Here is a 19,965-nt window from a genome sequence, read left to right as displayed (position 1 = left end):
AGATGGGCGCCTCCGTCCCCCTCAGCAGAGAGTCTCCGACCACCACTCTCAAAACTCTCCTCCACAGCCACTGCTGCCATGGATCCTAAAGGAAATACTAGTGCCAAATGGCTATATAAATGCTCGCTAGGCATTTTGGATATTTATCCTTTTAATTTTACCTTGTAATTTATATATTTCAAATGACTCAATCATTTAGCTATGTGCTTAGCTGGCCTATTTAAATCTGTGTAACTATTCCTCTTTCCCTTGTCCTCCCTTTTTAATTTGTTTACCATTTTAGACTATAAATAAACTGAAATTTTGAATTAAAAAGTTGTTTTGAACTCTAAAATGGAACATTTCATTTAAAAAATGTTGAAACTGGATGTTTTTTGACAATTTCCAAAATGTTGTTTGAATCAGGAAATTCATAGACGCCGACCCTTCTCCACAAACAGTTTTGATGTCAATGAAATTGCAGTTTCTGATGAATATTTTGTCAAATTCCTGACCAGCTCTAACTGTAAACTCTTCAGAGCAGGGACGGTGTCTTCCAATGCGTTTGCACTATACTAAGCACAATGGAGTCCTCAGTCTAATTGGGCCCTCAGAGTGCTACAGGAATTGAAATAATAAATAAATGATAATGGCATAAGCAAGGGAAACTCTTATTTGTGAAAAGGATGCATTAAGTCACAGTTTCACCAATTTCCCTCCCTCCCATAAGAACAGCCAGACTGTGTCAGACCGAAGGTCCATCTAGCCCAGTATGCTGTCTCCCAACAGTGGCCAATGCCCGATGCCCCAGAGGGAATCAACAGAACAAGGAATCATCAAGTGATCCATCCCCTGTCGCCCATTCCCAGCTTCTGGCAAACAGAGGCTAGGGACACCATCCCTGTCCATCCTGGCTAATAGCCATTGATGGACCTGTCCTCCATGAACTTACCTAGTTCCTTTTACTGTGTGTTGAGTGAAGAAATATTTCTTTCATTCATTTTAAACCTGCTGCCTATTAATTTCATTTGGTGACCTCTAGTTCTTTTGTTATGAGAAGGAGTTAATAACACTTCCTTATTCACTTTCTCCACACAGTCATGATTTTATAGACCTCTATCATATCCCCCTTAGTTGTCTCTTTTCAGCTTGGAAAAGCCCCAGTTTGATTGATCTCTTCTCATATGGAAGCCGTTCCATATCCCTAATAATTTTTGTTGCCCTTTTCTGAACTTTTTCCAATTCAAATATCCTTTTTGAGATGGGGCGACCACATCTGCACACAGTATTCAAGATGTGGGCGGACCATAGATTTATATAGAGGCAATATGATATTTTCTGTCTTATTATCTATCCCGTTCTTAATGATTCCCAACATTCTGTTTGCTTTTTTGACGGCCGCTGCACATTGAGTGGATGTTTTCAGAGAACTATCCACAATGACGCCAATATCACTTTCTTGAGTGGTAGCAGCTAATTTAGACCACCACTGAAAACACCCTTTTGGAAGCAGTTTCATCTTCTTTTTTTATTCTTTTTTTACCTCTGTTTTTTGTACATTATTTTTATTGAAAACTTTATTTTAAATAATTCAATAAAGCTACACAATCGAGGTGAAACTTCACAAACAGTCACTAATAAAAACACTCCAACTAATGTAAATATATTTAAAAAAGAGAAAACAGGAACGTAAAAAGTGCAGCAAGCGCTGGAGAGTGTTAGAGAGGTGCTGCCTCCTGCATTATGGGGACATTCTATATCACTACAATATATGTTCAGACTCCACAAGACTGGGTTTATGCTGTTTCAATTTAAAAGGGAGCATTGTCCTTCATCTCCCAGACAATAAACGTGTTTGAGTTGAATCTGAGCTCTCGTTTCTGTAGAAAGTGGGGCTGACAGCCTGGCTGTCTTGGTTCAACAATAACAAAGACTGCAGATCCTATAGGTTTACTCTGCCTTAACTCCCCCGCCTCGCCCCCCAGGTTCAGGTGTTTAACAGCACAGATAGCTCTGGTGAATCACTCTGGTACAGAGCCAGGAGAGGAAATACAAAGTTGAAGAAGCCCCACAAAAATAGTAGCATCCCTCTGGGAAAGGTGTGTATGCTAGAGACAGTAACAGTCTTGAGGTTTACAGATCCAGTTGGTACCACTGAAAACTCACCACGTGACATTCTGCGGTGATTGTGGTGCTGCGCGGTCCCCTATTGTAAGTCAAGAAAGAGAACACCGTTATTCCAGGTACCTCATGTGGTGCACGTTCAGGTTTAAAAGGCACACAGTGCGGATCAAACTAGGTCAAATCAGCTTCAGTATTTTCCTAAAGAAGCAGTACCTTTGACAGACTGTAGTAGAGGGTCAAGACCTAGGGCCAGGTTAACCGAAGTACTTTGGCACCGAAAAATGCTGTCAATGCGAGTTAAGGACCTAACTTGCTTAGGAGCGTGTGAAAATCCCACTATGCATGTCTGTCTGCATCTCTGGGCAACTAAATACCTTTGCAAATCTGCCCCTAGGGTACTGAGAGAGAGTTTCTTATAATATTTGTTTTGGTTATGAAGAATTTTTGGTGTATAGCCACTTATTCTGCCGGGCCTACAGAGATGGCAACATGCCCAAATAGGTTTGAGAGCTAGAGGAAGAACCAACAATCTTAGCATCTCCTCTTCAGCAACCGTGCCACAAATCATCTTAACCACCTGCACATGTTTACAGGTGGGAAGAAAAGAATTAAAAACAGAGAAATATTGATTGAAACATCTGTTTTCTGTATTCTAAATGGTACTTTGAGTCCCTTGAGGAATGCAGAACAGGGGTTGGTTTTCAAACAACAGTAAATGATCAGGACAACCTAAAATTGCCTCTGCATTTCTCCATTTAATTCACAGTGAGCTCTTCTGCATTAGCTGTCTGTTAATGAATCCTAAAACACAATAGATGGCAATGGGAGGCCAAATGAGTTCTTGGTAGGTAACATGTAAACACCACGGTTGCTGCCACATTTCACTGACTTGGCTTAGCAAATCTCTTTTGACCCAATTCTCTCTCCTTGTTCATTCTCCCCCTGTTGCTTAGCAACAGATGCAGTAGGTTTGAAAAGGCTAGAACATAGACCTCCAGCAGGAATTGCCATATTTTCAGACACCACTTTTTTTTTTTTTTTTTTTCTGGTGAGGCCAGACATTTGTAACGGTTATGGTGAGTAATCACCCTTGTCATGGTCGTATATGAGCATTCAAATTGCTTTATCATATCACATGCCCAATAAATGAGCAGGGCTTTTGTTACAAGATCTCTCTATCCACTGTGTCCCTGTAGCTTTTGAGTTCTCTCGCTTCCTCTGTGTGTTGTGCAGGTCACCTGCTTATTTAGGTTTTAGGATAACTGAGATTTTTTTTTTTCTCAGCATCAGATCAGTTGTGAAGATTCAACTGAGAACGAAGCTGCCTTTTTGAAGGAGATTTCTTTAGTTCCCTGCCTGGGGCATGTTGTAGCTCTTAAATACCAACTTCATTAGAGCGGCTGTGTCCCATCCCTTCCTCCCACACACAACCAGTATTATATCATCTCCCTGACTATTGTTTTGTGCATTAGTACACTGTTGCTTTGCTAGTGACACTAATAAAGTCTCAAACAAAATTAAGTTAATGGCCTCCGTTTGAGTCTTGCTTGGCGAGGAGAGGGGAATGGAGAGAGTTCTTTGTTGTTTAACAGAAGTTTGAACCTCTGACTGATACACTATAATCAAGTCACTAAGCTGCATGTAGTATCCACTAGCAGTCCCTGACAGTGGTCAGAGTCCTCAGAGTTTTATGGCTACATTGTAGCAGAAGGCCTTCAAAAACTCTCTGTAGCCCAATTCCTGTTGAGTACTTAAATTTTATTTGCATCTCACATCCTTCACCATCAGCTGCCAATGTGAATGAACATCTATCAGACGAATACCACTAAAAGAATATCATAGAACGGTCAGTCATGCTGTAAAACCATGCACTCTAGACTCTTTGATTCAGTGGCTGGTCACCCATCTGTACTTGCTTGTCTTGTTCACAGTGAGTGCCATAACTCCTCGGATCGGATCAAAGTGCGCGTCTGGGATGAGGATGATGACATTAAGTCTCGTGTCAAGCAGAGGCTGAAACGTGAGTCGGACGATTTCTTGGGGCAGACCATCATCGAAGTCCGCACACTGAGTGGAGAGATGGATGTATGGTACAATCTTGGTGAGTAGCTTTTCAGTCCTCTAATTTAGATTACAATCCTTGGTTTTGCTTAAAAATGTATGGAACTTTCCTTACTAAATGAGGCCTGTTTGGGTTAGTAGCTATCATAATCCTATGTGTGCATTAGTGTAATTTCCAAAGAACGTGTGACTTTGAGAAGGTGTGGGGGTGTGCTGTCGGGAGGGCTATCAGGCGATGGTCTTCCCAGTGAAAAATGTGGGACAATACTTGCTCTTTGGAGAATCATAAAGGCGCAGAGTGTTTTCTCTTTGCAAACGTTTTTAATCACTAGAGCTGGGTGACATTTTTTCCATGAATAGTAGATTTGCTAAAAAATATAGTTTTGGTTGACCCGAAACTATTCGTGAATTTGACACAAATTTGCCAAGTAGTTTTGGCCACACACGTTTTTTGAGATGTAGGGGGGCCATTCACAAAATGGGGAAAGAGGAGGAGGTGGTGATGGTTTCTCCCCCCTCGCCTCCCGACTGTAAGTGGGTGAGTTGTAACTGAGCAGTGACCGTATGTGTGCATGGGGATGGGAAATAATTTTGAAGATTTACCAACTGCCTTCATCCTAATGCTGCCTCTCACAGGGTCCCAAATGTGTGTTTCTGGGAGTGGGAGCAGTGTCTCCAGAGTGGCTGAAGGAGAAGCTGCTTTTAAAGAATTGAGTTTGCAGATGGAGTAGGGACAAACTTTGACATCTGTACTGGGCTGACATTTTCCTCTGGCCTCCCCAGTTGGCCCAGTGATTACTATTCTGTACAGCTGTGTGGGAGATGTAGGTTCAGTTTTTGTTCTTAGACTCTCTTCTGTTCTGCCTGGGCTGAGAATGGAGGAGAGAGTTCTTTATGTTGCTTAACAGAAGTAAGAGGGCTTTGGGGATGGCAGATTGACTGACTGGGGAATGGGATATGGCATCTTTCACTTGTGGGTCATCAGTTCAAATCTGCCCCCAAATGATAGATAACTGAAAGTTTTAAGCATTAGAGAACTGTTCACTGGCCTATAAGAAATAAAGTATTGAATTTCAGTCCACTTCTTAGCAGACACAGGTGGTCCTCAGTTGGAATTAATTTGTTTGTTGGATGCTTACTCAGAGAAACCAGCGTCTGAACTCCTCTCTCATCCTTTGAGGTGCTCCTTGTGGGGTACGAGTTGCCAGGGCCTATGCTGTACCTACATTGTGAATAAACAGGCTTTCAATCTCAAGGGCTGTTAGATGAGCACATTTCACCAAGAGTTTGGTTTATAGTTTATAAAAAAAAAAAAGTGAGACGCAGGAAAGTGGGGAATCTTGAAGACTCATGTGAGGACACAGAGGACATCTTAGTGGAGGATGTTTCTCCTCATAGCAAGAAAAGTTAAGTAAAGCTCAGAGGAGTTAGTAACCTATTAAAGATGCTGCTCCCTTGCAGAGTGTTGGAAAAGGCACGAAGGACCAGCAGAGAAGAATTCTGAGATCCAGACTGGCAAAAATAAGATGGCCATACCCCAGACATTGTGGATTCCCACTGTTCCTCATTTTAGTGGTCAATTAATTGAGCAGGATCGGGAGGTGAGGGTTCATTCCAAAAAGATCTGTAGGTGGAATGAAATAGTTCGTTCTGTTAAGTCTGTATGAAAGGATCCTTCAGTGAATTCTGACCAGAGTAATTTAAAGACAGTGTAGTCAATTCCACTCTCAAAGTCCCACTGGTTGTCAATGTGCAAAGAAACTCAGCACTGGATAGTCTCAATAATCCTAACCCTCAGCGCTTTAGTCATCTGTAATGGGAATTTGGTTTTTGATTTTTTGATTAGCCCAGATTAGGGATGCAGGCAGGTATATTTTATAGATTTCTGAAGTTATAACAGACTTTATTTACTGCACTACAAAGGAGCATTCATTTTTGAAATTGTTGCCGGGGTTGATGGGCAGCCTGTGTGGGTCACTAGGATTGTGGAGAAGTGGGTTTAAAGTCTGGAAACTTGGACCTGAGGCATGTTACCTTCTGTTGTACCCTGGCCACGTTAATGGAAGTGATGAAGATGGGAATCAGTGGGTATAATGTCCTCACATCCTAGAGCAGTATGTGCTTACATGGTGGAAGCATTTAACACCTCTATTTTTAGCATTGTTAACTGTTTTTCTTGTGCAGCAATAATTGAGGAACATTCAAATTTTGTGTAGAGGAAAATGCTCTGTTAGACACATCTGTTCTGTTGCAAAGCTCTAGACATATGTTTGAATTTGGGACAGGCTTGACTGCCAGCAAACATTTCTAATGCTCTGCTAAATTGTAGTTGGTAGCTTTTAGTCCTTTCCTGCCACAGCATCGGAGATGTGCTGACAGAGGAGTGGCTTACAATTCATTTCACTGTGTTCCAAGGCTTGAAGAGGCGGCAACTCCTTCTTGTTCCATGAGTTCACTACTCCTGTCGTTACTGTAGAATTGTAGGGTTAGACGGGACTGCAAGGGTCATCTAGTCTACCCCCCTGCCAATCTGCAGGATTTGTTGTGTCCAAGACAGCTGGCTGTCCAGACTCTTTATAAAAACCTCCAGTGAAGGAGATTCCACAACTTCCTGAGGCAGTTTATTCTATTGTTCTACTGTTCTTACCGTTAGGAAGTGTATCCTGAGATTTAATCTAAATCTGCTGTGCTGTAGTTTGAACCCATTGCCTCTTGTCCTGCCCCCCATGGCAAGAGAGAACAACTTTTCTCCATCTTTTTTATAGCGGCCTTTCAAGTATTTGAAGACAGATCTCATGTCTCCCCTTAATCTCCTCTTTTCCAAACTAAACATATCCAGTTCTTTCAGCCTTTGCTCGTATGGCTTGAATTCCATCCCTCTGATCATCCTTGTCACTTGCCTCTCGATCCTTTCCAGTTTCTCTACATCCTTTCTCTCTCTACATTGGTGACCAAAATTGGACACAGTTCTCCAGCTGAGGCCTAATCAGCGTTGAGTGGAGTGGTACGATCACCTCCTGTGACTTGCACGCTATGCCTCTGTTGGTGCAACCCAAAATTGCATTTGCTTTTTTCGCAACAGCATCGCGTTGTTGACTCATGTAGTAGTAAAGGAGGTTGTGCTGCAAAGTAATTTAAGGTAGAAAACATTTTGGGTGATAAGAATGAGACTTTTAAATGTGTTTTCTTGATTAATTTCTTTAAAGACATTTTCATCGTAAGAGTGTTGTCCAGAGAGCAGGTGTTGACCAGGAGCGTCTAGACTTCGCCCAAATGGGGATAGTATGCAAGTAGCCGGATAGCTAATAAATTAGAAATAAATTGGCCTGGATTATCATAGAATCATAGAATATCAGGGTAGGAAGGGACCTCAGGGGGTATCTAGTCCAACCCCCTGCTCAAAGCAGGTCCAACCCCAACTAAATCATCCCAACCAGGGCTTTGTCAAGCCTGACCTTAATTATGGTAGTCTCCAACACAAAACCACCACTGTCCCTCTGTGCCTGGAAGGCCAAGGCATAGAATTCCACAGGGTGCTGCAGACCTGTTTAAGGGCCTGCACTGGTATAACAAGGGCTTTAGCATGTGATCGAGGTACATGAGTTGAGCTATTGTCTTAATCCAACTGAAGTGAAGGTAAAATGTTCTGAAGTGCTCAAGTCCCCTTTTCAGAAGTGACTTAGGAACCTAAGTCAATGAGACTGAAGACATGTCTAACAGCAGTATCTGAGTTTGCACTAGGGAACCTTTTAGTGTGCATCTGCAGGGTTCACATGGGCAGTTAGTGCATGGCACGTTGGGACGTTGTAGATTTACACCCCAACTTGCCACAGAGTTAGTGTTCATTTAGTAGACATGCTCTTTGATGCCTACATGTCTAAATCAGCTTTGAAAATGGGTTGTAGTCTCCTAAATCACAGTTGCTTTTGAAAGTTTAACCCTTAGTCCCTTAATTTCATGATCACTAAATTCATTCTCAGATTCACATGCCCTCAAAAATGAAGGGTTTCAGCATGTTCTTTGGCTTTTCTAACCTGCACGTTAGTTGAGTGACTGTGCTGTGCCAGTGGAGCTGAAGGACTGGGTTGTACTTTTTTTTTTTTAAAGTGTTGAATTGTGCATCTCTGAAATATGCAGTTGTGTATGAAACAGCACAAATATGTCATGGCACCTGTGTTCATTTGGTAAATGCAAATTTACACTAACACGTCGAAAAATATGATATTGAAGGGTCATATTTCACTTCAAAGTCAGCCCGGACTTCCACGTATGTTTTTCTTTTACCGCATTGTGCTGCTATTGCCATGATGGCTCTTTCCTGTACAAAGAAACATATTTTTAACTTACTACTTATATTTCTTTCTAGAGAAAAGAACAGATAAATCTGCTGTATCTGGTGCTATACGCTTGCAAATCAATGTGGAAATAAAAGGAGAAGAGAAGGTGGCTCCGTATCATATTCAGTACACATGCCTTCATGAAGTAAGTAAGCCAAAGGTGGATAGTGCTAGGAGCTGTGCATTCTCTGTCCTAACCCCCTGGCTGGGTAATGTTGCATGTATCCTGTGGCGTCTTCCCCATGAACTCTCTCAGCCTGTTTATATAAAGACCATAGTCTGTCCAGCTGTAACTATAAGCCTTTTTAAGCACATTAAGATGTGGCTAGCACTGCCTGTTTTAAGAAAGCTACTAAAGCTTTGCCCACGTACAAGGTAGGATATCTCGTCTTGGCTGGGTTGTGAATAAATTATGTTAATTGTCTTCTGAACTATTTTAGGGTAGCACTCTTTGGGGTGAAGCCCCTCTATTTATCCACTGAACAGGCAGAGTGCAGGCATTGGCAGTATAAATTTCCCCCACACTGCTGCACTGCTTTACTACTAGGGACCATTAGGGAATAGAGGATAATCCAGTGTCCATGGCTGTTCAATCCTTGGTCTCTCTTGAGGTGAGCAAAAGTGGGCCAAGTACCTCTGGGAGGTGGAAGATTAAGGATAAAGAGGTGTCAACTAAATGTAATGGGCCGCCAAGCAGGTGTTACGATCAGATCGATCAGATCCTTGCTTTTTAGTTCAGTGGCAAATCTGTTTCTCTAATTGTCTGGGTTTTTTTTTCCCTTCTGAATATGCAGGGTCATTCCCTTCCTCTTTTTAAAAGATCATTTCTTTCCTTCTTTTATCCAGTGATTCTGTATATCACAGACAAAACTCAGATGCTTTGCAGCTAAAATAATTAGATCAGGAGAAATCCTAGGTTAAAGCAAAAAGTCCTGTGGCTCCTAATTAGATCATGAGATTTTTCATCACTTGATTTACACACGAAGGAGGCGAATGTCCTGAAGGCTTATGTATCTGTCTGTGATGTGAGTTGAGGAACACTGAGAAATATCTGCTGAACTGAGTGTGTGTTGATCACTGTACAGCAGCAGTGGATGAAAGCCTTTCCAGTGTAACTAGACGAGGCTGAAAGTTGGGATGAAAAAGGATGCGTAACTGATTCTTTTCTAAGTCCCAGTCAGTGGGGATATCGTTAGAAATATCCCTTTTCCCAAAGATCGTAATGATCAGAATGTTTGGCAAATAATGAATGCCTGGGAAAGGACCGTTACATTAGTTTAAACAGTTTGTCCGTTTTAAGTGATTTTTATCTCCCCTACAGAGCCTTTTAAGTTTCAGGAGACTAATCAGGTTGAGATTTTGCTGGAGCAAGAAAATACTTTCTTGCATCTTTTATGAAGTCCTTTCTTCAAGAGAACTTTCATTGCAGCCAGAGGGAATTCCCTCGGAGTAAAAGTTGCACAGTTTGGCCCACTGAGGAGGGAGCTGCTTTTTCCCCCAAGTACCTTGCAATCTAATTAAATTACAAATGTAAAGTGGAGTGTTAAACCTTCGAAGGCTTTGTTCTGCACCTTGTTTAGGCAATGTCATCGCTTGTTCTTCGTGTGGCTGTTCTTAGCTTGAAACATTGGAGGGTAAAGGCTTGTGTCTGCGTAGTGAAGTTTGTTGTGCCAGAATGATTGCGGAAGCTGTAGAATCATGGTGACATGACTGGCTAGCTTTCCATTCTGAGCACCTCAGACCACGGGGATCATTGTGAGTGGTCTGCGATGTGACGGGGAAGCTGAAAAAATCATTCAGCCACTTTTCGCACTGTTCTGTTAGGTAGTTTTACTATGGGCAGACTGCATCTGTATGATTCAGGTGGGTGGCAGACATGCAGTTTGTGAATCAAATATGCTTGTGAAGTTCCGTCCATTTTATTTTTATTTCTCTAGATTTATACAAAGTCGCATTAAGGACATATCCAAAGTTGTACATACCTTAACAATTATTTGAAACCACAGCTTGCAGTTTCCCTTACCTTCAATACTGAGGTGTGGCCCATGGGGATGAAGACCTGTAGTTGCAGGCCGCACCCTTGTGATAAAAGTCTGCTCCACTTCATGCAAATTGGGTTTGGTCCTGGTGGCAGGTTGTCTGTGTTGTCCTTTGTTAAGTTAAGTTTAAGCACTGATGGAATAGCTAAAGCTTTATTCACTCAGAGTATGAGCGAGTTATTTATACTGGTGGGTGAAATTATAGGGATGAATTTGTGGAATCCTGTCATGGATACTGAGGAGAAAAACTGAGATAAATTAAAAACAAACAAACAAACAAAAAACCCCAGCAAATAAGAAAAAATAGGAGATGGGTGTTTCAGCTGTTCTGTCTCCAGGATGGTTCCAAGTCGGTCACATTGCGCTCAGCCTTAGAGGCTTCCAATACATCAGGTTTAATTTAGTTTGTTTCCATTTCAGAACCTCTTCCACTATCTCACAGACATTCAAGGGAGTGGGGTGGTGAAGATCCCTGATGCCAAAGGAGATGATGCCTGGAAGGTGTATTTTGATGAGACAGCCCAAGAGATAGTGGATGAATTTGCAATGCGTTATGGTATAGAAACAATATACCAGGCTATGACGTAAGTTACTCTCCTTGTGTTTCTCATACTGAACCCTTGCTGTAGTTAGTTTATTTAATCTCAAAGGGAAGCGTTCTAAATATGTTGGTTACTCAATATTTTTAGGATGGCTGGCATGGCCTGTGATTTCCCATCTGGCTCTGGTGGCTACTGTCCTTTAAGTTTATTGTGAATAGGAAAGGGCTGTCATGCTCTGAGTCATTAGCTTTCTCAAAGGCTAGAAATCAGTGGGTAAAGAAGGATCAGGATTGAGGGACTCAGTAAACCCACAGCTGGCTGATAGTCCTGCCCCTTGAATTTCAGATCTAAGCAGCCATATCCAGTGTTGTTGATGTAAATAAACAGGAGCTTGATTCCCAGAGGTAAACCATTGGTGTTGTACGACTCTGGGTCCTCCATTAATTGACCGCTGAGTTATTTAAAATGTGTCATCCCTACCCCCAAATAAAAATGTCTAGTGGGGATGAGGAAGAAGGGTATTTGTGACCCAAATTTAACACCAGTGCTCTTTCATGGTGATCAAAGAATCCTGTGTCAAGAACCAGAACAATCAGTTTTTAAGTAGTGGGATTTGACAAAGGTGATGACCTGGTTTGCTCTGTTTGAAACTAGACTAGTCCAATTCTTGGCTTCCTGGGGGCCTTTCCTAAACACAAAGCTCTGACTTGGGTTCCTGATGAACTCTGCTTCTTCCTGCAGACCACCAATTGTATTGCATTTGCTTTTTGTCTTCAGTGAAATATTGAATGAGGCACATTAGCTTGAAGAAACTCACCTTTGAAGTTGAAGTTTCAGTTCTGGGGCATCCTGAAGCCCTTGAACTGAATGTATTCCACAGATAGTTCTCCATGCAGATATCTTCATTTTCTGCCAGTCGAACGATTATAACCAAAGTGGAAAGGAATTACTGAAATTAGATCTGTGCTAGCCAGCCCCAGATGTTCTTTGCTCACATATAGCGTTTATGGGTTTCACCAGTTATGCTACATCTTTAAGAACTGCTAAAAAGTCCATCCCTTCACAAACCCTGATCGCAGCTTTCTGCCGGGAATTGAGCTTTTCAGTTTTTCAGAAGAATAAAAGTAGTTTGAGATCCTTCTTTCTTCCATAAACGTATCTGTGAAAGACACAGGTAGAGAGATGGTCCGTCTGTCTGTCTATATTTTTATAGTAGTAGTAGTTGTATAGTATAGTAGTAGTTGAGTGCCTGAACTACCAGTAGACCAGCAAGGTATCCACCATATCGAACTAATTCAATGGCATCTATTTATCTGAAACATTTGATTCTTAAATATTTTCATGTAAAGCCCTGTCAATTTATTTGGAAGGTGAGTAGCAGGGAAGCTAATGACTGTGTGTTGCCTTAGGAGGACACAGAGATTATGATCCGTTTCACGTTTAAAAGAATCTCTCTGGAATTTGTAGCAGAAGTTCTAACAAGTTTCTGACACATGGACGCTCTTCTCTTGTGTCATGTCTTATAATATTAGCCCTTTTTAAAGTACTGTTTTTCCTTATTTATACAGCTTTTCTTTGGTTGTTTACTTTAATCACTCCTCAAGACCAAATGCTGGTGGAATAATTTTAAGATTTCCTGTAAGAGATTTCCTTACACTTTAATGAGAGCAATTATATGAGAAAATGCAAATGAGACAACATACTTCCTGCAGGATGACAGGATTAGCCCTAAAGAATCAAAGCAGTGTCTGTACAGCACAAAGATACTGGTATGCAGATCCTTCTGCACTCAAGGCAGGGAGTGGATTGCAGTTCCTGCTGGCACGCCACTTAGGAAGTCACTGACTATTGGAAGGAGCAGTATGGTTTGCAGGTCTCCTTGTATCAGGCATTGTCTCAGAATCACTGTATCCTGGAGCAACAGCATAATCTCCGGATAGGACTTATCAATACATTGCCAAATTGAGAGGCTGTTATGTCACATTTCCAGGGCCATGCTAATAGCATTTATTTTGCTGTTACCAGCTGGTATCTTTGCAGCAAAGCCAAGTGTTGGACAATGGAGACTTGTCAAGAAGGTGAAATTCTGGATTACAGCTACAGCCCTCATTGATGTGGTACTTTTAGCAGGGTGTTGCTAATATTAATGGGGTGGAAATAGCTGAAAGAATCAACTCTATAGCTCTGCTTTTCCCCAAGGGCCAGAAATAACCTTGTAAACTATAGAGCATCTTTGCGTCTTCTCCATAACTGACCTTGCTTATGCTGTTCCAGGCACTTTGCATGTCTGTCCTCCAAGTACATGTGTCCAGGAGTGCCAGCTGTGATGAGCACCTTACTGGCCAATATCAATGCCTACTACGCGCACACTACTGCATCCACAAACGTGTCTGCTTCTGACCGCTTTGCAGCCTCAAACTTTGGGGTATGTTTCAGTGTTAACTGTCCTGCTATGCGACTGTTACAGTTTTACTTGCTTGGTTTGCTTATGGCTTTCACTGATGTTAAAGTGAATCACTAGTTCTGGTGAAGGAACATTATATCCTTGGATGGTGCAATGGGACTCTTCTGTATGAAGAATTAACACAATTGATGAGGACTTGTTCATCCTGTATCATGATTAGCTACTAATCAGTATAATGCATTATGATGCTTGCATTTCTGTGCTCCAATAACACCAGAGTACAAATGGTGTGGAAAGGAGCAAACTGTATTGAACACTGCATGGGACACTATAGATAATGTATACCGTGAGATATGATGGTTTCAGAACTTAAATTATCAGCTTCTTTAAAAGTCTGTCTCCAAACAGCTGCTGCGCTTGATGTTTGTGTATCTCAGGTTCTGCTCTCTTGTGGGGGAAACTCTATACTGATTTATTAAGACATGGATTGTACTGTCCAGTCCCCACTGCCCTCCCATTCAGTTGTTTTCCCTGTAATATGCAGTAGAGATTGGGCTTTTTAAAGTTGTCCGAATGGGGTTTGGGACAGGCCATGCTCTGTTAGGGGAGAGAGTACATCTGACTGAAGGGGAGATGGCTTCTGTGCCGAACCAGCACCCAGCCAGAGGTTGGGCCCCAACTAAGGTAGAGATTGGAGCTCGACAAAAAATTTTAAATGCATTTTTCAAGCACTGAAACGATCCACAATTTCGGGTCGACCTTCGTGGATCATTTTGGTCAACTCCCCCCCTGAAAACAAACATTTGTTTTGAATTGACATTTTGTTTTGAAAATGTTTCAAATGAAATGAAATGTTGGCAGTTTTTTGTTTGGCAAGAAAAAAACGAAAATCTAACTTACGAGAGCTAAGGCCCGTATCACTGGTTGGAACCCGTCTGGAAATAAGTCTCTCTTTTAAATGTGATCACTATGTACCTGCAACCATGCAGATCAATAGCTGGAATTCATACATCAGTTTCAATAAGTTTATTTGTGGTGTATTCTCTCTCTACTTGAATGGTACATATGTCTCCTTTAAGTGATGAAGGGGAAATTTCCTGACCCTTCTAATGTTATACTGGAATTACTGTTGCATCAAGTTTAGGAGTAAATTCAGAGATCTGAAGCAATTATTATCTTCCCTCCAAGTTTGCACAATAGAATAAATCCATATAGCTTCCTTCCACTCTTCTGTGATCCAGTTCTTGGGCAGCACTCTAGTTATTGGGAGTGTTGATTAGATCTAATTTTCTGTGATGGAGCATGAGGTTATTTACTATATTTTTTTTCTGACCAACAGAAAGAAAGGTTTGTTAAACTGCTGGACCAGCTGCACAATTCACTCCGTATTGACCTCTCCATGTATAGGGTAAGTGCCTATAAATGGCGTATTTTCAGGCTATCTTGTGTAGAGCATGGATTTTCTCCAGTGAATCTCCCTATTTTGGGCATTTTTGTGACATATGGAATCTCTGTCACCCACTAATTCTTCAGATTACACAATTAAACCATTCCCTTTCTTGCACGTTCGCCACCTCAAGCCCTTCGATCAGCACTTGGAAATAGTCTGAGGGTTGAGAACTGTGCTGACCTTTGCTACTCTCCCAACATACTGTCAGAATAAACTAGTCCCTTTGAGTTAAGTATCAGCAGTAACCCCAAGTAGGCTTTGAAGGACATACAGAGCAGCTCTTATTTTGTAGGTGTCACAACCTGGCCCAGTCTCTATTGGGAGTAGACCCAGCAACTTGGTCCTATGTGCTTCCAAGCCAACTGGGGCTGGCCAGAGTTTGGTCAGTGTTCCAGCTCTGGATCTGTAAGGGCACTCCCAGGTTCAGTCCCCTTGTCCGAGACCTTCCTTGGAACATGGGACTCTCCATTGAAGCCACCCCAGACCCTGGAACAAGTCCCTCAGACCACCCAAGCCCCTAGTTGCGTAGCTATGATCCATGAAAGCTCCACCTAGGTTGTGGGCACTCTGGTTTCTAGTTTAACCCCTTCAGGGAAACAAGGAACATAAGTTTAGCAAAGGGATTTCTTAATCACAGTCAATTTACTCTTAAAAGCACTAGAGTTAAAGATCTTTGAAAAATAACAAAATTCCCGAGATGCACCCATCCCTGTTAGCCTGATCTCATCCCGTCTGTGAGTCTGAGGTCTTGTCAGCATTTCAGACTAAGCAGATTCCCTCCTGCCTTCTCTGTCTCCATCCACCACTTTGTGTAGGTGGCAATGAATGGCCACCCTTTTAATACAGTCTCTCTCTCTCCTTTTGCCATGTGCTCAGCTGAAAAGCTTGTCTCTTCCTGCCAGCCTCTGTGTAGAAAATCCATTGTTCCCTGGAGTTTGGCCAGAAATTGAGATAATCAAAATTGTTGGCCCTAGATTGCTCTATGATTGCTTCTGCATGATAGTCCCTGAACAAGATGTCAACCACCTTTCCTGGGCAGAGTAGCCATTTGGGTTATATCAGAATAGATTTGCCTTGGGCAAGGGCTACTCATGTTCAGCACAACCAGAAAATGGACGTTACAATAGAAAATGGAGTTCATAATTCAATACAGAAATATCTCATTCTGTCATACTCTGCACTTAGCAGGGGAGGATACTGAGATTGAAATATACACAATCTATTATAATTTGGGATGAATATTCAGCCAGATCTTAACTGGTGCAGCATTTCTGACTTCACTATTCAACATATAGCATGTCTTTGTGGCTAATCTGCATTTGTTGCGTGTGTACATGGTGGGAAGGCTGGAAGGGCGTCTACAGCCAACGTTGTTTAAAAAAAGATCTTTTAAAAAAGCCTGTCTTTCTACCTCCCAGAAAAGCTGATTTCCAGTAATGTCCCGTGGTGCTTGGGGGTTGAATTGTAGTCTTTGTGTTCTGAGTGGAGAGAAATCTTTTGACAGCCACCCTGCGTGCACACAAGACACATTCTAATTCTGTTAGAAGTACCACTGGGAAGCATATAATTATAAATAGTAGAATGATACTCTTTATGATTGGGAGGGAAAAGTTAATCCTTGGATGAGATGTTAGTTCATTCTGCCAAAAATAGTAGTATAGTGTGAGCGCTGTGGTAAAATGTAATTAGATCTAATTTGTAATGTCGAGAGTTGATTGCATAAATGGATTCCTGATTGATTTTTCTTACAGAACAGCTGATGTTTTTTCAAGGATAGCTCTGACATAAGTCATCCTCTGACAATTAGGTGTTTTGGAGCATGTTATGTTGGCATGTATGTTATTTAATACAAGCCAGTTATTGCTTGCTGTTTGTCTAACTCTTGCTTACTAGCTTACGTAAGGCAGAAGAAAATGAGGCTAGTTTTGAGAGTGTCCTGTTTAAAAATCTTTGCCAGATGTTTTGAGCCATGAGTACCTCTTCAGTTCACAACACTAACCCAATGATTGTAACTAAATCTTGTCTTGTAGAAATTTTTGTTACTGGTGAGTCCTCCAAGCACATGTTAGCTTGAAAAGGGGGTTGTCTTCATAGGCTTATTCTTCTTAGCTGTTTATGCAGATCACGTTGAATCCTACCAACTTAAATTAGCTACTTTGAATTAATACCTGAGTGCCCCAGCTAGTGCCAGGAGATGGCAGATAGGATCTCTCTGCAACTCCTCTGTTGTAATTATTTTGACAATCAATGCAGATATCAATAAGGTGTCTGGATGAGGTTGACTTTGCAGCAAAACCAATGAATGCATTATAAAGGATATTTCCGTCCACTCTTCTGTTGCAACTGCATCCCACCCGCCCTCTCAAGCATGTTCAGGGCTCGTCTACATGAACCTTCAGTTCATGGCAAACTGGAGTGTAAATTTACTCCACATTACTCTGCCGCACACTACGAGTCCATGGGGACCCTGCTGCCACGCATGTAGAGTTGTTCTTCAAGTGCTGGTCCCTATTTGTACTCCACTGTGGGGTGCAGGTGCTCTCTAGGCATCTGAGACCAGAAGATTTTTGCTATTAGTGTCCTCTAGTCTGTGCCTGTGCAGTTCTCCATGTGCTATACACCAGGGGTATAAAGTAGCAGTGTGGACTGACCGCCTTTCCAATTTCCTTCTACTACCTATGGTGTGTTGGAAAGCTCCAGTGTCCAGCAAACTTGCTTCCTTCCTAATTACCTGAAAATAGTGATAGAATAGTTGATAGATGAGTAGTTGAGTTAGTATAGTTAGTGGGACTCTTCTCTCTCCCCCTCCTCCCACCCTCCTGTCTGTACTCTTCGAGGTGATTATTATGCCCAGTGTAATGGGATGTTCACCCCACATTACCCGAAAACGAAAAGCCTTCTCAAGCAGTTGGCTTAAGGTCAGGCTCCAGCCCAGAACTAGATATGCTGTCAGGGGAAGGCAGGGAAGCATGCTCTGTTGCTGCTTATTCTGTACTTGTTCTGTGGGTAGATAAAGGCCTTCTGGCCTGAAATGGAACCAGATCACTGGCATGTAAAATGAAAAAGGTTGTAGAGGAGTTTTTAAACTAAGGGCTGGGGGAAAGCCGACAGGTGTGGAGGAGCACATGGTTCAGATGGAGACATCCCTTAGGGGAGGATTTATTAAAGTGGCTCTTCTATATATAAAGAAGAGAGGATAGAAGTTGATAAAGTACAGGTAGGAGCTGAAGAGAAACAGTCAAATGAAAGAGTCCCAGTCAGTTACAACACATGAAGCCAGAGCACTAAATATTGACAACGTTTATAAGTTCTGCTATATAAATGCAAGAAATCTAAATACTAAGATGGGTGAACTTGAGTGCCTGGTGAGGATATTGATATAATAGGCATCACAGAAAATTGGTGGACTGATAACAATCAATAGGACACGGTAATACCAGGGCACAAAATATTCAGGAATGATAGAGTAGGTTGTACTGGTGAGGGTGTGGCACCGTATGTGAAAGAAAGCATAGAGTCCAGTATAGTAAAAATCTTAAATGACTCAAACTGTACCATAGAGACTCTAGGGATAGAAATTCCATGCATGAGTATAGCAGTAGGAATATACTACCGATCACCTCACCGTGATGGTGATTCTGAAATACTGAGGGAGATTAGAGAGACTAGAAAACCCAATAATAATGGGGGATTTCAACTATCCCCATATTGACTGGGAAGATGTCATCTCAGGATCGGTTGCAGAGATAAAATTTCTAGACACCATTCATGACCGCTTCTTGAAGCAGCTAGTCCTGGAACCCATAAGGAGAGAGACAATTCTTGATTTAGTCCTAAATGGAGCAGAATCTGGTCCAAGGAGGTGAATAGAGCTGAACTGCTTGGTAATAGCGACCGTAATGTAATTAAATTTAACATCCTCATAGGGGGGAGGAAATACCAAAGAAACCCACCACAGTAGCATCAAACTTCAAAAAGGGCAACTACACAAAAATGAGGAGGCAGGCAAAATGGAAATTCAAAGAAAGTCACAAGCTGCATGGAAACTTTTTAAATACATCATAATAGAGGCTTAAACTAAATGTATACACTAAATAAAAAATACTTTGACGGGGGTCAAAAAAAAAATTTCACTATTGCTAAACAGAGTAAAAGAGAAGGTTAGAGACAAAAAGACATCCTTTAAAAACTGGAAGTCAAATACTACTGAGGAAAATAGAAGGGAGTACAAAATCTGGCAAGTCAAATGTAAAAGTATAATTAGGCAAATCAAAAAAGAATTTAAATAGAAATTAATAAAAGACACTAAAACCAACATCAAAAATAAATTTAAGTGCATTAGAAGCTGGAAGCCTGCCAAACACCCAGAGGGGCCATTGGATAGTGGAGGTGCTATAGGAGCATTCAAGGAAGACAAGGCCATTGTGGAAAAGCTAAATTAATTTTTTGCATTGGTCTTCACTGCAGAGGATGTGAGGGAGATTCCTACACCTGAGCAATTCTTTTTAGGTGAAAAATCTGAGGAACTATCCGAAATTGAGGTGTCAGTAGAGGAGATTTTGGAACAAATTGATAAATTACACAGTAATAAGTCACCATGATCAGCGGATATTCACCCAAGGATTCTGAAGGAACTCAAATATGAAATTTGCAGAACTTCTAACTGTGGTACCTATCGATTAAATCAGCCTCTGTACTAGATTACTGGAGGATCGCTAACACCAATTTTTAAAAAAGGCTCCAGAGGCGATCCTTGATTGAAACTTTAATAAAGAAGAGACTCCTACAAGGATCTCTACTGGGACCAGTGCTGTTCAACATATTCATAAATGATCTGGAAAAAGTGGGTAAACAGTGAAGTGGCAAAATTTGCAGATAGTTAAATCCAAAGCACACTGTGAAGAGTTACAGCGGGATCTCACAAAACTGGGTGACTGGGCAATAAAATGGCAGATGAAATTCAGTGTCAATAAATGCAAAGTAATACACATTGGAAAAACACAATCCCAACTATACATACAAAATGATG

The 19,965-nt window shown here is 41.5% G+C and overlaps 1 protein-coding gene across 1 annotated transcript in view; it reads left to right on the top strand.

Annotated features, from left to right (window-relative positions):
• The window catches only part of UNC13B (unc-13 homolog B), a 354,074-nt gene that overhangs the window by 250,634 nt on the left and 83,475 nt on the right, over window positions 1–19,965 (top strand). The window contains exons 15-19 of the mRNA XM_029913862.1: window positions 3,995–4,204; window positions 8,531–8,646; window positions 10,961–11,124; window positions 13,357–13,507; window positions 14,826–14,894. Coding sequence (XP_029769722.1) covers window positions 3,995–4,204; window positions 8,531–8,646; window positions 10,961–11,124; window positions 13,357–13,507; window positions 14,826–14,894 — 710 coding nt within the window. The remainder of the gene's footprint in view (window positions 1–3,994; window positions 4,205–8,530; window positions 8,647–10,960; window positions 11,125–13,356; window positions 13,508–14,825; window positions 14,895–19,965) is intronic.

The sequence above is a fragment of the Terrapene carolina genome, unplaced genomic scaffold (genome assembly GCF_002925995.2).
Source record: "Terrapene carolina triunguis isolate 2854851 unplaced genomic scaffold, T_m_triunguis-2.0 Scaffold998, whole genome shotgun sequence".
Taxonomy (NCBI): domain Eukaryota; kingdom Metazoa; phylum Chordata; order Testudines; family Emydidae; genus Terrapene; species Terrapene triunguis.
This window is presented reverse-complemented; position numbering and strand designations above follow the sequence as displayed.